This window comes from Talpa europaea (genome assembly GCF_964194135.1).
Source record: "Talpa europaea genome assembly, chromosome: X".
Taxonomy (NCBI): Eukaryota; Metazoa; Chordata; class Mammalia; order Eulipotyphla; family Talpidae; genus Talpa; species Talpa europaea.
Genome location: NC_140081.1, coordinates 66069124 through 66086317, shown reverse-complemented (window position 1 = coordinate 66086317; position 17194 = coordinate 66069124). Strand labels below are relative to the sequence as shown.

At 45.8% G+C, this 17194-nt stretch overlaps 2 protein-coding genes across 4 annotated transcripts in view; one reads left to right on the top strand and one right to left on the bottom strand.

Moving 5' to 3' along the window:
* MORC4 (MORC family CW-type zinc finger 4) overlaps positions 1-4207 on the top strand; it is a gene marked incomplete at both ends in the record, with an annotated part of 53474 nt that extends 49267 nt beyond the window's left edge. For 2 of the 3 annotated variants that reach the window (XM_084258245.1, XM_084258244.1), the window contains 3 exons: positions 2465-3158; positions 3461-3744; positions 4054-4207. In XM_084258245.1, coding sequence (XP_084114371.1) covers positions 2465-3158; positions 3461-3744; positions 4054-4207 — 1132 coding nt within the window. The remainder of the gene's footprint in view (positions 1-2464; positions 3159-3460; positions 3745-4053) is intronic. The other variant, XM_084258246.1, reaches the window with a different exon arrangement.
* An 11974-nt stretch (positions 4208-16181) lies between these two features.
* Positions 16182-16865, bottom strand: CLDN2 (claudin 2; the record flags this gene model as incomplete). Its single annotated transcript, XM_084258653.1, has 1 exon — positions 16182-16865. The coding sequence occupies one exon, from the start codon at positions 16863-16865 to the stop codon at positions 16182-16184; it is 684 nt and encodes a 227-aa protein (XP_084114779.1).
* Between the last annotated feature and the right edge of the window lie 329 nt (positions 16866-17194).

Sequence of the window (17194 nt, the reverse complement as noted above, 5' to 3'; positions counted from 1 at the left end):
GTGGGGAACAGAACAGGCAGACTGACTGAAATACACTGCTGAGGGGAGCAGCGGGGGAGTCAGGAGAGGTCTGCTGCGCCATATGGGTTGCTCCCTGGCAGGCCAGGATTGAACTTGTGCTGCAGAGGCTGTGGATTGCTTCACGGTGCGGTGCTTAACCCCTTGCACCACCAGGGAGGCCCAAAATAGATTTTTAAACAAAATTCTTACTGCATATAAAGAGGGACATTTTATAATGATTAAGTCCCATCAGAAAGATAATAGTTAAACCTATATTGCAACCTAACAATAGAGCCCCCAAAGTTCATGAAGAAAAAAAACTGAAGGGAAAAATAAGACAGCAATAACAGTTGGAGATTTCACACTACCCCAGTTTCAATAATGGGTCAACAAGGAAATAGAAGAGCAACAAGGAAATAAGAAAGTTGAAAATTGATATAAACCTACTAGGCCAGGCAAATACATACAGATCACTCCACTCCAAACAACATAATACATAGTCTTCTCAAGAGCACATGGAATGTTCTCCAGAATAGACCATATATTAGACTATAAAATAAGGATTGAAAATATGCAGAATGTGTTCTCCAACCACAGTGGAGTTAAATTAGAATTCAACAACAGAAGGAAATTTGGGAAATTCACCAGTATGTGTAAATTAAATAACATACTCCAAAATAGCAAAGGAGCAAAAGAAGAAATCACAAAGGAAATTAGAAAATATCCTGAAAAGAAGAAAATGAAAAAAAAAAATACCAAAACTTATGGGATGAAATGAAAGCAGTACTCCCATGACAAAATGTATTTGTAAATGCTTGTCTTTTTTTTTTTTTTTTTTTTGGTGGGACCCTCTCCGGTGGCTGGGGAACAAACCGCGCAGCAGAGGCTGCGGGCAGCCTCACAGCCCAGCGCTCAACCGCTGTGCCACCAGGGGAGGCCCTGTAAATGCTTATCTTAAAATTGAAGAAAGATCTCAAATCACCTAACAAACTCCACTTACAAACCACCTTAACTAACTACAAAGACAAGAGCAAGGTAAACTCAAAACTTGCAGAAAAAAATGAATAATAAAATGTTTAAAATGGATATGAGGGCCTCCCTGGTGGCATAGGCAGTTGAGCACCCCACTGTGAAGCTGTCCTGCAGCCTCTGCAATGCGGTTTGATCCTGGCTGGCCAGCGAGAAATTTCTCCACATGGCACAGCAGACCTCTCCTGTCTTGCCCGCTGCTCCCCTCAGCAGTGTATTTCGTCAGTCTGCCTGTTCTGTTCCCCACTCTGTCTCTGGTGAAGCCTCTCACCCTCCCGTACATCAGGCCTGTACCCCGGTTCTTGTATAAATAAATCTTAAAAAAAAATAAAATAAAATGGATATCAAATAAAAGGACAGAAAAATTAGAGAAAAATCAGTGAAGCCACACTACTTTTAAAGAACATACAGGGCATTATAAGAAACTGAGATCTGAGATATCTAATTACATATGTTCTTAGAGATTTCAGAGAAAGGTGGGCAGCCTTGAGATACTGTGAGGTGGCCAGTAACATGCCTGACTCACATTGAAAATTTGAAAATTGATTTTTACCTTGAAATTTCTCAGTTTTCTGGAGCAAAGGCAAAATAATTCTAAGGATAAAACGAGGGGTGCTATCCTGCTCATGAATAAAATTGCCTATGAATTTTGCTGGTGCCAGTTGTTTTGTAGTTCCTTCAACCTTTAGTGCAGATCTCAGCCAGAAATGGAAGGTGATTTCAGGTCACCATCCTGGGCTTTCCTGAAGAACTGAGGGAGTGCTTGTTTGCCCCTGACAGAAGGGAGCTCTTTTGTCATAAAGGGGAAGTGACTTGAATTGGCCAGGTCAATTTCTTTGTTTCTGACTAAGGCCTTGTGTTTTAATTAACTTTTATAAGTGAATAATGGGCAATAACCACAATCTAGTTGGCTGGCAAAGGAATTGTGTAATGTTCTGTTATAAAAAAAAAGTGCATGTTTGATACTTGGAGGGTTTTTGTGACACTTTAAAATTAATGAGCTGGCTTGTTCCCCTTCACATACTCCACTAGACTTTTTGTGACCTTTTTTTCCATTGTCGTGTTAGGGGATTTTACGTGTATTTTTTTTTTTTTGTCTTCCTTTACTTGCATTTTAGAAACTTCTAGTTCAGACTGGTTTTCAATCCTGTTTTCAGAATTCTTACCAAGGTCAACATGGTCCTATTATATCCAAAGGCTGATTCTACATACCTTTTGATTTCATCTCTCCCTTAAGACCAATTGTTACCTTAGCAAATTGCATGAGTGAAGGGGCTGGGGATTAGGATAGAACTGTCTTACTAATTTAAAACAATCTGTGGAGAACAGGTGGGATCAGTTTTAATGTGGGAAAATTGAAGAGAGGCTCCATAAAATAAGAACATTTAGCCTGTATTGTGATTGCTTACAATTTAATTGCCTCTTCTTCTTGCAGTAAGTACAAATGGATCCTAGGTGAGGAACCTGTGGAAAAACGAAGACGACTCCAGAATGAGATGACAACACCTCCTCTAGATTACTCCATGCCTAGCTCTTACAGGAGGGTAGAAGCTTCTGTTGGCAACCCAGATGGGGAGAACAGCCAAGATAAATCTAGCTCTGAGAGAAGCACACCGCCGTACCTCTCCCCAGAATACCCAGAAGCAAACAAGAATGCCAGTCAGAGTAGGGAGGTTTCAGTTCTGTATTCAGGGGCCCAAGACCAACACCAGGAGTCCTTGTTTCCTGAAGAAGTAGAAGATCAGATGCCAAGATTGGTAGCAGAAGAATCTAATAGAGGCAGCACAAACATAAACAAGGAGGAGGTAAACAAGGGACCTTTTGTAGCTGTTGTCGGTGTGGCGAAAGGTGTTCAAGATTCAGGAGCTCCCATTCAGCTGATCCCTTTTAACAGAGAGGAGCTTGCTGAGAGAAGAAAAGCAGTTGAATCCTGGAACCCAGGGTCTTATTCTTCCGTGGCTTCTGCCTCAACCCCTGCTACAGCCATTGGAGAGAAAGAAAGAGGCTATGAGGAGAGTGGAGGTCGTCATACACCGAAGGTGAAGAACCAAAGAGAGCTGGAAGAACTGAAGAGAACCACAGAAAAATTGGAACGTGTTTTGGCAGAAAGAAATTTGTTCCAGCAAAAGGTTAGGGCAATACCCTACCGCTAGTAATAAGAGGTGGTTCTAACAAAGGCCCAGAGAGTTGGCGCTCTGATGACTTCATGCTGAGGCCCTTAAACTAGATGCATATTGAATCATTCCTTGGTATGTCTCAAATAGAGTAACCACTAATGGACTTCCCTCCCATGTTTGGGGATTGAAAAGGTCCACAAGTAGAGGACTACATATAGAGAAATCACAGGGGGAATGTATTTGGGACAATTTCTGGCACTCTCTAACGTGGAATAGTACGTGGGCTCACTGAATTTCTGTTTCTTGGACTGCAGGTAGAAGAGCTGGAGCAGGAGAGGAATCACTGGCATTCTGAATTCAAGAAAGTCCAGCATGAATTAGTGACCTACAGTACTCAAGAGACGGAAGGCTTGTATTGGAGCAAGAAACACATGGGCTATCGCCAAGCTGAATTCCAAATTCTGAAAGCTGAGCTGGAACGAACCAAAGAGGAAAAGCAAGAACTAAAAGAGAAACTGAAGGAGACAGAGATGCACCTGGAAGTGCTGCAGAAGGCTCAGGTCTCCTACCGGACCCCAGAGGGAGATGACCTAGAAAGGTTAATTACTAGGGTTTAGTTATCAGCTTGTGAGTGCTAATGGGAAGCACCCCTTAGGACCCCCAGTTACTGGCCATAGATAAGGGAGGAAGCCTTGATTAATTCACAGGCCACCAAGGATTGAGGAATTGCTTCTTAGAGAGTCATAGCCAGTCTCCCTGCACTTGGTGGTATTGTGCTCTCTTCTTTCTAGTTAATGGAAACATAATTGTTGAGAAATGTAGGCCAATTTTTAAGGAGCTTCATTTTGTTTTGTTGGCTAATGACTTCATGTCATCTCTTCTCCTGCCCCCTCACTCCATCATACAGGGCTTTGGCAAAGCTTACGAGGCTGCGTATCCACGTCAGCTATCTCCTTACTTCTGTCCTCCCTCACTTGGAGCTTCGTGAGATCGGGTTTGACTCAGAACAAGTGGATGGGATCCTGTATACGGTGCTGGAGGCAAATCACATACTGGATTGAGCACCAGACTATATACTTTATATACCCTGCCCTTCCTGTCCCCCCTTCCTTCCCTGCTCTTTCTTCTCTTGTCTTGTCTTCTCTTGTCTTGTCTCCTCTTGTTGTGCCTTCTCTGCTCTTCTCTTCTCTGCTCTGCTCTGCTCTTCTCCTGCTCATCTCCTCTCTTCTCCCTTCTCTCTCTTCTCTTCTTTCCTCTTCCCTGCTCTGCTCTGCTCTCCTTTCTTCCCTCCTTCCCTCTGTTACTTCTTTCTCTCTCTTTCACCTTTATGCCTTACATAGAGAATCTTTGGGTAAATCCTGGCTCTTAATCAGTCTGCATCTTATTCAGTTTTGGTGTGGAGAAAGAGGTTAGTTAAATAGACTTTCAAGAGTTCAGGAACAGAAAAAGAGTAGTCACCAAAATTAGGTGACCTGGAAGCTTTAATTTTCATGATTTAAATACTTGGCCAACATCATATCCTTTCTGAAATGGTTTGTATTCATTTAGGTTACTCTGTCAGCAGATATTGGGTCCAATGTACCAGGTGTTTTGGGATACATTGAGAAGTATAACTCATGGTTTCAGTCTTAAAGGATCTAACAATCTAGTTGGAAACACGAGATACACACCAAGTTAACAAACTTGTACACGCAAGTGATACAGACATAGAGAAGGTCAGGGTCCAGTGGGAGGAGGAAGTTCGAGGAAGGCATCACCTCAGAATTGGGACCTAAACTAAGGTTTGTTTAAGGAATGAGCATCACACTCTGTTAACAGCGGTGGTTCTCTAGGTGGTAGGACTGTGGTTGATATTTTTTCTTCTTCCTATCTTCCTGCCTTTTTCAAATTTTCTATAAGAAACCTGTTATTACATTGGAAAAAATAAATTGTTTTAAAAAAAAGAATGAGCAGGCTTGGATTTAGAGATCAAATGAGAGATTGTGTGAAAATATAAATATATTTCGTTGTATCTAGCATTACCTCCAGAATAGCATGAGCAAAGGCACACAAAAAACTAGAATGTGAAAAAATGTTTCATAGGAGTGATGAGTTACTGTAGAGGGAACGAAGGTAAAAGCGAAACCCATCTACCCACCCCTCCCCCACCCATCCCCATGATATTTACATTTGAAGAAGGACTTCTTAGAAAGGGAAATCTGCAGGGCTCAAATTCAAATGAAAAAAAATACATATCACCAAACTCAGGGATTTCAGCTAGTGGGGGAGGGTTTTATAGCAGGGAGACATGTTTGCTGTCTCTCGGAACGCACCTGTCTGCTCATCAGCCTTGTGCTGAGTGAGAGCTAGATCTCACTGTATCAGAAATAATAAAACTTACAGTCTTGTAAAAGTTAGACATTTTATTCATTCATTGCTTTATTGTATTTATACAGCACATATGCTCTGAAAAGTTCAAGGTACTCTTCAAAAGACACTGAACAATGAACACATAGAAATATACCAACTGAAAAAGAGGAAGTAAAGGAGAAACAATAAAAGGGAGGTGGGCTCAAGCAATCGCAAAAAGATTAGCTAGTCCAGTGGAATATTTTAGCTACTCATTGTTTCTTCTCTGCAGAGTTCCTTCAGAAGCCTCTCCTAAACTGATTTTACCTCCTGATTTTACCAGATATTCCAGTGAGACTAAGGAATAGGGGGAGGCCAGAGCCAGATTTCCCCATTTGAATGAGTGCTTAAACATAACTGCCCCCTTACCCTCACCTCACTGCAGCTCCAGCCTGCTGCATGATTAGTGCTCGTGTCATACATTGGGGCCATGATACTGAAGACTCTGTGTGCGTCAACATATATATTGCTAAGGGGAGGGGGCGCACACTTAGCTGGTCTCTCAGTGATTGTTCTTCAGGTGAGGGCTGTGAGGATGAGACTTTGCACAGATAAGGGTAATATGGATTAGAGGATGGTGGAGGAGAAAATTCAGAGCATTGAAGGTTCAGTCCGTATGTGAGAGAGAGAGACAGAGTGAGTGAGTGTGTGTGTGTGTGTGTGTGTGTTAGGTGAGGGAGGTGCAAAGTAGGAAGGAGCTCCTGCAACTGGACTTTTAAAAGAAAAAGAAAACGTTACTAGAGCTGTAGGGCTCCCTCTCAACCCATTTCCTAGTCTGGGGCCCTGACCCAGCTCCCTGTGTGAGTCCATTCATTCACTACAATTATCAGAGCTACCTCTTTGTTACTGTTCATGATGATACCATCCCAAAGTCCCTTTAACCAGTGTTAAATTCCATGGTGCCTATCCAGAGCTTACGATACAATGTGGAGGCAAAAGACATTCAAAAGAAAAGATTGGGTGCCTCCTCCACTGTCCTGATAATTCTGCTTTCAAACATCTGTCACACTGGACCTTTAAGTTTGCACCTCCACAATCTACATTTAGGCCCTTCTTACCTCATGCCTTGCCAATTTTTTAAAAAAGATTTATACAAGAACTGGGGTACAGATCAGAGCCGTGGGAGGGTAAGAGGATTCTCCAGAGAAAGAGCGGGGAGCAGAACAGGCAGACGGACTGAAGACACTGCTAAGGGGAGCAGCGGGTGAGCGGAGTGGTCTGCTGTGCCATGTGGGTATCTCTGCCGCCCGCCTGGAATCGAACCCACGCTGCAGAGGCTGTGGACAGCTTCACAGCACTGCACTCAACCCACTGCGCCACCAGGGTGGCCCACGCCTTGCTAATTGAAATAGGTTCTTTTTTTTTAAAATTTATTTAATTTTTTACATCATTGTTCATTTTTTTTAAAGATTTATTTATTTATACAAGAACCGGGGTACAGGCCAGATGCACAGGAGGGTAAGAGGATTCACCAGAGACAGAGCAGGGAACAGAACACACAGCCTGACGAAATACACTGCTGAGGGGAGCAGCGGGCGAGCCAGGAGAGGTCTGCTTCTCCGTGTGGGTTTCTTGCCGGCCGGCCGGGATCGAACCCGCGCTGCAGAGGCTGAGGAGAGCTTCACCGTGTGGCACTCAACCGCCTGCGCCACTAGGGAGGCCCCATTGTTCATTTTTAAACAATATTTGCTTTGAAATAGGTTCTTAACCCACCTCCCTGGCCTCCGTACTCCTTCGATCCACCCTACTCACTGTCACTAAATTGCTTTTAATGACCTGGTCAGGTTATGCCTCAGAGACTTGCTAGTGCTCCAAGTTGCCCACCAAGTGCAATACAGATTCCCATTTGGCTTTAACCTTGTTCGCTGAACCCATCTTTCAACATTCCAAACACAAACAGCATTCCATGCAAACTGAACTATTTTTCAGTCTCTGAATCTGCCTTGTGAATTGCTCCTCTACCTTGACTTTTCTTGTCCCTCATCACCTTTCTTTTGACTCAAAATCAATATTTTTACTGAAAATTCCTCTGATGACTCCAGCCACACATGACATTTCCTCTCAACATTTAAATTTCACGTCACTTCTAAGGCTCTTTGAAACTGCCTTGTTCTGGCTTCCCTGTTAGAAAGCTCTACATTCAAATAACTTCGGCTGTGTGCTTGACCTGTACACTCAGAGGTCCCACAGGCGTTTCCAGCAGAACGTGTTAAAAAATGAAGTGACACGTACACCCCAGGACTGTTCTTTCCCCAGTTTTCCTCATTTTAGAAAATGGCACCTTTACCCGCCTCCCGTTGCTTAAGCTAGAAATTTAGAAGCCATTTTTCACTTTCCTCCTCTCTAGTCCCCCACATCCAGTCCCTCAGAAAGTCTGTCAGCTCTGTCTCCAAAGTATCTTCACTCACTTTACCACAGCTGCCTTAGTCCAAACTACCATCATGTCCCATAGCGAATTGCATCTCCTAAGTGGTGTCTGTTCTTCGGTGTTTCCACTTTTTCCCCAACTATCACTACAGCAAGAGTAATTTCTTTTAAACATAAATCAGATCATGTGACCTCTGCATAATGCCCTCGGACGGCCTCTCCTGGCACTGAGAATAAAACCTGTGCTCCTACATTGGCCTAGGAGACCCCCACCTTCTTCTGCTTTGTCTCTTGCATATTTCCTCATCAGGGATCACTCCCCTTGCTCTCTGTGATCGCCTCACTGAACTATGTCAAGCACTCACCTCAGAGTCTTTGCCCACACTACTTCCTCTTGTGGAACATTCGTATCCTGCAGTCTTGGTATGGCTGGCGATTGCTCATCCTTCAGATCTTAGCGTGAGCGTCAACTCTCACACTCCCCAGACAGCTTTTTTTCTTTGCCCTATTCTGTCGCTTTCCTGTTCTGTTTAATTCACAGCACCTCTCACAACTTGCAATCATGTACTTACCTGCTGGCTTTCACGAATTCAACAAGTATTTGTTGGGTACCTACTACGTGCTATATGTGCTGTAGTGATAAACACGACGCACATGGGCCCTATCTTCCACCTTCACTAATCAATTTCATGAGGGGAAGGACAATTCCCGTTTTTGCCAACCACCATATCCCAGAGCTTATCACTGTACCTGGTGTACAGTAGTTAATCAATAAATAATCGTTAGTGAATGAGTTTATGACGGAAGTTGTGTTTTGTTCATATCTCTGTCTCTCTAAAAGGGTCTGAAATGCCTCATTCAGAGAAAGGGGGAGTATACATGCAGTCCGAGTGAAGTAGATAACAATCCTGCTCATTAAAGATAATATGCGCTGCCATTACTGGGCAGTCAGTGCAAGCTGGAGAGACCAGTGTTTCTCTTGAACTGATCTTTGATTTGGATATTTAGAAAGGCTCCAAAGCCGAGAGGGAATAGGGGTGTTCACCACAGGCATTCTGAGTATTATCCAGAGGAGGCTCCCTACCGTACAATAGGGGAATACTGAGAATGACAGAATTAGAATCAGGAGATGCCTCTAGAGACCAGACCTTGAGAGTGAGAACTAACAGGAGCAGAAACAAGTCTGAGGAGTTTTCTGTTCACTTTTTCCCAAGAGCTACACTAGTTTTTTTTAAAGAGAAGCAAAGGACAGACAGAGCAGGCCTCAAGGAAATTGGTCTTTCAGATGCCTCTAGAGACCAGACCTTGAGAGTGAGAACTAACAGGAGCAGAAACAAGTCTGAGGAGTTTTCTGTTCACTTTTTCCCAAGAGCTACACTAGTTTTTTTTAAAGAGAAGCAAAGGACAGACAGAGCAGGCCTCAAGGAAATTGGTCTTTCAGGGCAAGTGAGGAAGTCAGTGCATGATGGCGAAATGAATGAACGGGCACTGGAAGAGGAGTTCGTCAGGGGCCTCAGCGTTGTCCAGTGATGGCAAATAACCTGGTCTAACAATTTAGGGGCAGACACTTAACTGGCAAGCTCTCAGCTCTTGGGAGCAATCTCCAGAATCAAAGCTTTTTTCCATTGTACTGTATTACGAGTGAATCATGGAGGTCGGCTTCGGAAACCTAGGGGTGAACTCAAGCTAAGTCAAGTATGGGTTAGAAAGGTGGAGGTGTGGGGGGAACAGTTTTCAAGGTGTAGGGAATAGTACAGTCACAAGGCTGGGTTGGGGGGTACAAATAGCTGTATCCTTAGAAGGTTTGAGGAATAGTGAATTACTCAGAGTATAAAGGACAGAATGAACCAAGGCCTTGGGAATTCCAGTATGAGGGGACTGCTTGACAGTGGTGCCTTTGGGGGCTAGGATTAGGAAAACAGCAGGGATCACCCCCATATTACAAATGAGGAAACAAGGATAAGGAATCAAATGGACTGTCCTGAGACCACACAGCTAGAGAGCACAGAGGCAAAACCAAGCCCAAGTTTGTCTGAATCCAGCGCCTAGGTCTCTTCCCGCTGAACAAGGGTGATTCTCTTGGAGACGATTAACCTGGTCTTCATTCTTTTCATAAGAAAATGCTAAAGTCAACCCACACCAACAGGAATTCACAGGAAGAAAGATCCACAATCCCACATAATGTTTAACAGAATGTTTAACTCATGCTCAGGAAATCGTTCATTTATGTAACGCGTATGTCTCCAACCAACGTGGAGATTCATTTCCTCTTGACTGGGTTTTCGCTGGGGGCTGTCTCTTGGCAGCTTTCCTGATATCAAAACAGCCACTGAGATCTTATTCTTACACCCCAGGAGGCCTTGGACCTGTTGGCCTTTGCTGGTGAGCATTCTCACAGCCTCCTCGGCACCCCCACCCTCCCCAGATAGTGCTGACTTGAACAAGTCTTTTGGGGGTTGAGAAAGTGACACTTGAGAACATATTGGTTTATTATTACACACAGAGGAGTAAAATTAACCACATGAGGTGCCTCCGAAATCGCCAAGGGAAAACGCAGCCACCTTTCTCACGCTGTTGTGGTTTTCTTGATTTTTGCTTCGTCTCCACTTTTGAAACTGTTGAATCATTTCGTTGAAGGGTACATGTGTTACTCAGAGTCCCTTGCTCCGCTTGCCCAAATCCCACTCTCCCTTGTCTCCGACGTGGTGTTTTATTTTTAAACTCACTGGACGTCTCACCCTGCCTCCTTTCAGGGCCAGCGTAAGGAACCAGAGCACATTCTGGTGTCAATGTCTAATGTATCGCTGAACGTGTTTGTCTTCCCAGAAAATACACTTGCTTGTTAATCAAGGCATTTGGTGCCTTTAGATCAAGGGAGTGGGGTCTTCACCATATCCTCAGATACCCTTTGGGGGAGGGAGGTGCCAATCCCACTGGGTAATTCCAGAAATAAATTCAAGTGAAGAAGCTGCTAGGATCATCTTCTCTTGGAACTTTTGGTGTGACTGGCTTTTCTCCGGAGCAACCCACACAGAACTGTGTCAAACATCTCAGACTCTGAAAGTCTTACTGGAGAAAAGGAGCTAAGCCAAAATGCTGGGTCACCTGCCACACAACTCGTACTCATTTGGCATCTTATTTCACATCCCATTAAACTCCCTAGTATCTAAAAAGCATGTAAGTTTTCTTGATGGTATCCCCTCAAGGCAATGTTCGCAAATAGAAAGTTCCTCAAAGCCCTCCTAGCGGGTGACCTGTGAAGAGTGAGGGGTGCCTTCTGGAGGGACTTTAGGAATGAAAGGAAAGCAGGACCTGACGATTTGCCCTTGTGTGGCAACTTCCTGCTTTGTCAGGACCTAAGATACCACGGCTGGTCTTATGGAGAAATGAGACCTAGAGAGGGGAATTGTAGGTAAGAGTTAGCTAGGGATTCCTGAACTGCAATTCCCAGGAAAGTAGTGGATTATGTGAGGTGGAGGGGTGGTTGAATTATAGTTTCCATATTGCTGTGTTTGATAACAGCCTGTTAATATTTTATCAGTGATCACATCACAGCAAGTTGAGCCACCACTTAGAGAGAGATAACCTGCTGGACTTCCTGTTTGAGTTTTTCCCTGTGGAGATAACAGAATATCTCATCAGAGTTAGGGCCCCTCTCGGCCCGGGAGACCAGGCTGGGTAAAGGCCAGACTTTAGCCAGCTGAGGAGGAGCACGCACTTCCAATCCAAGTCCTCTATGTCTCAGAGTGGGTAGTTGCAGCTCGAAAAAAATCTATCCACAGGCCCAAGACAGAGTGGGAGTCAGTAGTTGATCTTGAAAGGCCTCATTGTCTTCCTTTAGCACTAGGCCCCTTATCTCTCCTCCCCCTTCTCCCAAGTCTCCTTTGGTTCAGAGTTAAAGGCTTCAGGTTACATGGATGTGCAATGGCTCTGCTGCCCCTGGAAATTTCCAGAGACCTCTCCAAGGGAAGGAGATGAGAGAGGAGAGTTTGATGACCAGGGTCACTCTCTCCATTAGAGCCACTTAGGGGTCCCGTGAGGCAAACTGAAAGTTGTGCTGGGTTGGTCCCCCAATGCATCCCTGTTTGTACCTTAACCCTGCTCTCTACCCTTTTTCTCCAAGGTCCTTCAGTTGGAGAAAGCAGTTTCTGTTGACTGTCCTTCCCCCAGAAGCTCAAGTAGGCCAGATGCTCGTTTCATATGGATTGGGATTTGAGGGATTTTACATGCTTTCCCCCAGAAGCCCCGACATCATCCCCTCTGACTTTCCCCCATCTCCTACACGACGGGTGTCTGGTACCACTGTTAGGTGTGTATGTCTTATCTTCCCTAGATCAACTGGTGATTCCTATACAGCACACTTTACCTTGGTCACCCTTGTGGCCCTTGCTTGCCCTCGTGGCCCTCAAAGCCTGACTCGGAGTAAGAGTGCAGTTACTGTGGGCAGGCTGGCAAGAGAACTGGATCTACAATTGTTTGGCTGAAGGTCGGAGCTCATCTTTCCACCAAGAGGTCAGTTTCAGCCTCCTTATCCCCTCATTAATTATCACGTCATAGTGGGTCCCAAGGGGGAGAAAACATGAGTCACACTATTATCAGAGAGTTGAGGGAGGGCAGAAACATCTCTCCTTGTGCAAGGGTCAGAGCCATGAGGCAGGGGCATAAACACAATGAATGGCCTTTACTATCCCCTCGGTCTATGGCTTAATCTAAATTACTTTATGAGGGAAGGCAATGGAGTGAACTGAAAGCTATTCGACTTGGACCCAGACTCAGGGAGAGTTCTAGGAAACTATTTAGAGCAAGGTTTTTCTTGCTTAACCAGCCAAAGAGAACAGTTGCTCTTTATTTGGTCTGCTCTGGTGTTTCTAGTTGAGGAAGAACTTCTAACCCATTCCATAGACTCTTCCCAGATTAAAAGGAAGGAGGACCTCCCAGGCCAGCCTAAGATGAAGGGATGCTCTGTGCCCTGTTTCCCTCAAAGGCTCATATTCCAGCACAGGCAAGGACGGGATAGCTGCGGGAGACTAAAGAGCAACAAGCCCTCTTTCAGCTTCTGAGACAGACGTCCAGACCCACATTGTTGTGGGAAGAGTTTCCACGTTGATGCACAGACTGACACTTTGTGACTTTAAGGAAATTACTCTCCTCTCTGGGCCGCCATTTTGTCTCCTATAACAGAACCGTCCCATTGGCGTATTTGGAGGATGCAACAAAATCACAGGTCCAAAACTGCTTTGGCTGCCAAGGGTGGATCTGATGATCCTGTACCAGACTGCTGCCAGCTCAGCTCAGCAGAGTCAGCAAGATCATGTCATCTTCCAACCTCTAATGGCCCCACTGAGTCAAAGACTCTGTCTCTTGGTGCCAGACCAGAGACCTGACTTCTTGTGAAGCTTCTGTCCAGGGAATTCTCTCTCTCATCCCTTATTCCTACCCACTGCCATTCCCTCTAAATGGGCTTGGATACTGAGACCCTCAGCCTCTGCACCAAAGAAGGCCCACCTCAGGAGTATAAGGAAGCGCCGGTGTAACACACTCCTCTATGCTGACGCTCACCAGGCCCAGGGGTCGTCAGGCTGATTCTTGTCAGTCCCCGTTGTTGTCACTGTTGCCATAGTTAGTATCTTTATGAACTACACTTTGTTAATTCCCACTGAAATGAGAACAAAACCAAATCATTGTTCTCCCAAAGTCCCAGACCTCCAGAGTAAGGGAAATTGGAATCAAGATGTTGAGTGGTAGTTAAACGTAAGCTTGGCAAACCCCACAGCCCCATGGGACAGTCTTCCCAGGTGGGTCGAACAGCAGGGGCAGTTCCAGGTGGCACACTCGGTGAATTGGTGCTGCTTTCTCAGACCCCTCTCTCATGGGAGACCAGGAGAGCCTGTGTGTCCCCACTGTTACCTTGCTGGCCATAATTTGGTTTCCTCAGGCAATTTGGGGATCTCTGGCCCTGGGAAAGTCTCTTTACTTACATGGGGTCTTAGTTTCCCCATCTGCCAATGGAGATTATCAGATTGTTTCACTATCATCACGATAGTTTCATTCAGAGAATGAAAGGAATTAACACACAACCATTAATAACTGAAATGAAACAATTGTGAAAAGTAAGGAGCCCTGGGCAAAACGAAAAGGTGAGTTTCCCTGGGAAGGAGGTGTCTTGCTTTTTAATGACTCAGTAACACCTAGAATTTTCTACCCACCCAGTAGGGAAAGAAACCAACTTCCACCCTACCCTCCCTTTAGCCCAATTCTCTCCATCACAACTGCCCTGACTGGGCCCCTTTGAATTAACAAAACAGTTACTCAATCAACAAATGTTTATTAATCACCTATTAATAATCACCTATTCCCAGCACTCTTACAGATAGTCTGGGGAATAGAGATGTCTAAGATATGGCCCCTGTCCTCCCAGAGTTTACAATATAATTGTGAAATCAGATACACACACATGAAAAAGACAACTATTCATCAAAAATCGTAAATGATAAGCATCAAAGAAGCAATTTATATATTGAGGCTTGGACGAGAGAGGAATAGAAGAGGAATGGAGTGGTCAGATGAGACTCAGTGAAGGAGGTGGTGCTGAGTAAGTTCTCCAAGCTCGAGGAAGACTTGACTAAGGGGAGAGGGTCTTCCAGGTTGGGAGAACAACTTAAACACAGGGGAAAGGCAGAAACATGAAAGGAATGTTAAAGAAAATAAAAGGGCCCCTTCTACTGGCACTGACGTTTGGGGAGATGGACTGGAGTTTATCAGAAGCTGGTTATGCTTAGGCTGGTGAGGGAAAATGCCTTTGGCTCCCCCCACACTGGGGCGGAAAGACAGCATCTTCAGACCTTGGAGCTGTCACTGTTTACCTGGGCACCATTCTCCTCTCCCACCTCTGCTGAAATCCCAAGCAGCAGCTCAGCTATTGCTCAGATCAAGGCTATAGCCCTTTGGATGTGATTGTTCCACGCCGAAGCCCTTGGTTAACTTCTAGCCACTCTGGAATGTCTGGTGAAAGATGGTGGGGGAAATACAAAGGTTAACCGGGGGCCAACCTGGTGCTGCTGAGGTGCTGTGGTGCTCTCTGTGTACCCCCAGGAGCCCAAACTCAGTCTTTGAGCTGATTTTCTGTTAGGCCTAAAGACTCTCTAGGGGATCGCCACTCTCTGGCCCAATGGAAACCCAATGCTGTGGTGCTCTCTGGCACCACCACACATGTCCAATCAGTGACTTAGATACCAAAGTTTTTTTCCTTTCTCATGCAGCATCAAACAGTGGTAACTTCCTCAACACCCACCCCTACTCCACAGCACCCATGCTGTCATCACACAGCCTAAGGCCATCTCTAGAAAAATTAGTCTCCCTTCCTCAGGAAACAATGGTGCAGTCCCCTTAGCTTTGCTATTTCGTAGGAGGTGCCTCAGAGGGAGGTGAGGGTTTCAGTGAAAGTTGGGACTGCATCTTCTGGGGCAGCTCCTCAGTGGAGTCAGTGTCTGCTGCCACCTTGACCTTTCCACCATTACTTCTGTCCTTGTGCTTTTCTCTAGCCACGGACCAGATGCCCAGTCCACAAGTACGATAGAATGCTGAGGAACAGCCCAGACAATGATTCTGGTCTTTGCTGGGGTCCTTGGCTTTGGCTGCCTCCCCTCCCTCTCATCCTGCACCCTGTTGCTTTCTGCCCCTCAATACTATGGGCAGACTTTATTTTAGATCCTGCATAAACCAGTGAAGACACAGTGGAGTCATAAGAAGAGTGGAATGGAGGCTCCAGGACCAGTTACTGGCCAATCAGTTTCTTTGAAGGGAAGCTTGAGAAGGTTAGCGCAATGCCCATAAAAGCCACCCCTTCTCCCCGCCCCCCACCCCATCACCCAGCAATGAGCTAAGAGGGATAGTCCTTGATCATACAGGGTCGTCAGGGTAGGGGGCGTTTAAGATGGATTCCCAAGTAAACCAAAGTCAGAAGGGAGTCTCTGGAGCCTGACCTAGAGCAGGGGCTTGGTGTTCGCAGTTGAAGGCTGGGCACTCAAGGCGGGGTGTAAGAGGGCCATGGTGAAGGAAACAGAAAGACTGGCTTGACATCTTGGCAATTCAACCTGAAAACTGTCACACCAGCTCCCATGTCTGCCTTCGCTTGATCCAGTGGGCCAAAGTCAGTCTATCCTCAGCAGCACCTTCTGACATGATCCAGTGGCAATGTCCCTCACCTGTGGCCCCGGGGGGGGGGGTTGTCCACGGGTTTTCACAGACCCAGCCACCCCCCAAGCGCTGTCCCCTGGTTCTTCACACATACCCTGTCAGGCTGTAGGAGTTAAACTCATTCTTGGCTTTGGGTGGTTGACCAGAGCTCCTAGTGGCGAGGGGCTGAGCCTGGTAGGCATCGTAGTAGTTGGAGCGATTTCCCTGGGATGGGCAGGAAAAGCAGAGGATGATTCCAGCTATCAAGGACAACAGGGAGGAAATAATGCCCAAGTAAAGTGCCTCTCCGATCTCAAATTTCATGCTGTCAGGCACCAGTGGAGAGTAGAAGTCCCGCAGGATCCCGTGAAGATTCCAGGCTACAGGGATGAAGCCCAGGAGGCCTCCAAGGAAGAAGAGGACTCCTCCCACTACCGCCACTTTGTCTTTGACTTGGGAGTCCTGGCAGAAGACTGTGCATCTCATCCCCACCACAGAGATAATGCAGGCCAACGAAGAGATTGCACTCGATGTCACCATCATGGCCTGGGCAGCCTGGATATCAGAAGGCAGGCCCAGAAGGGTGCTGTAGATGTCACACTGGGTGATTCCTGTGCTGTGTGTGGCACACTCCATCCAGAGGCCCTTGGAAAAGCCAACTGCCGTCACAATGCTGGCACCAACGTAAGAACTTGTTCGCCAGCTGGGGAGCAGCATGGCGACCAGGGTGCCCAACAGCCCCAGAAGGCCCAGGATGTAGCCTATAAGTTGGAGACCAAGAGAGGCCATGGCACACTTCTTGGTAGAAGCAACTTCAGGGCCTGCTCCCTCGCCTTCTGATTGTAGCGCCTACTCCTTGAATCCCGGCCTCTAATCCTTCATTTCAGAGTGTCTCTGTGAGGCCGACTCCTTTCCTCCTTGCAAGTGTCTGTGGGTGGTTACAAGCAGGCTCAAGAAGGCATCTAGAAGACCTAAAAAATCCATAAACCAGATTAAATATTGACCAGAAGCTTATGAGAAACCAGAAAACGCTGAATGCCTTTTGACCTTTGTTATCTTTAGAAATAACACATGAGAAAGAAAAAAAAAAAAACTTTGAAAGTGGAGCCAAAATGTCA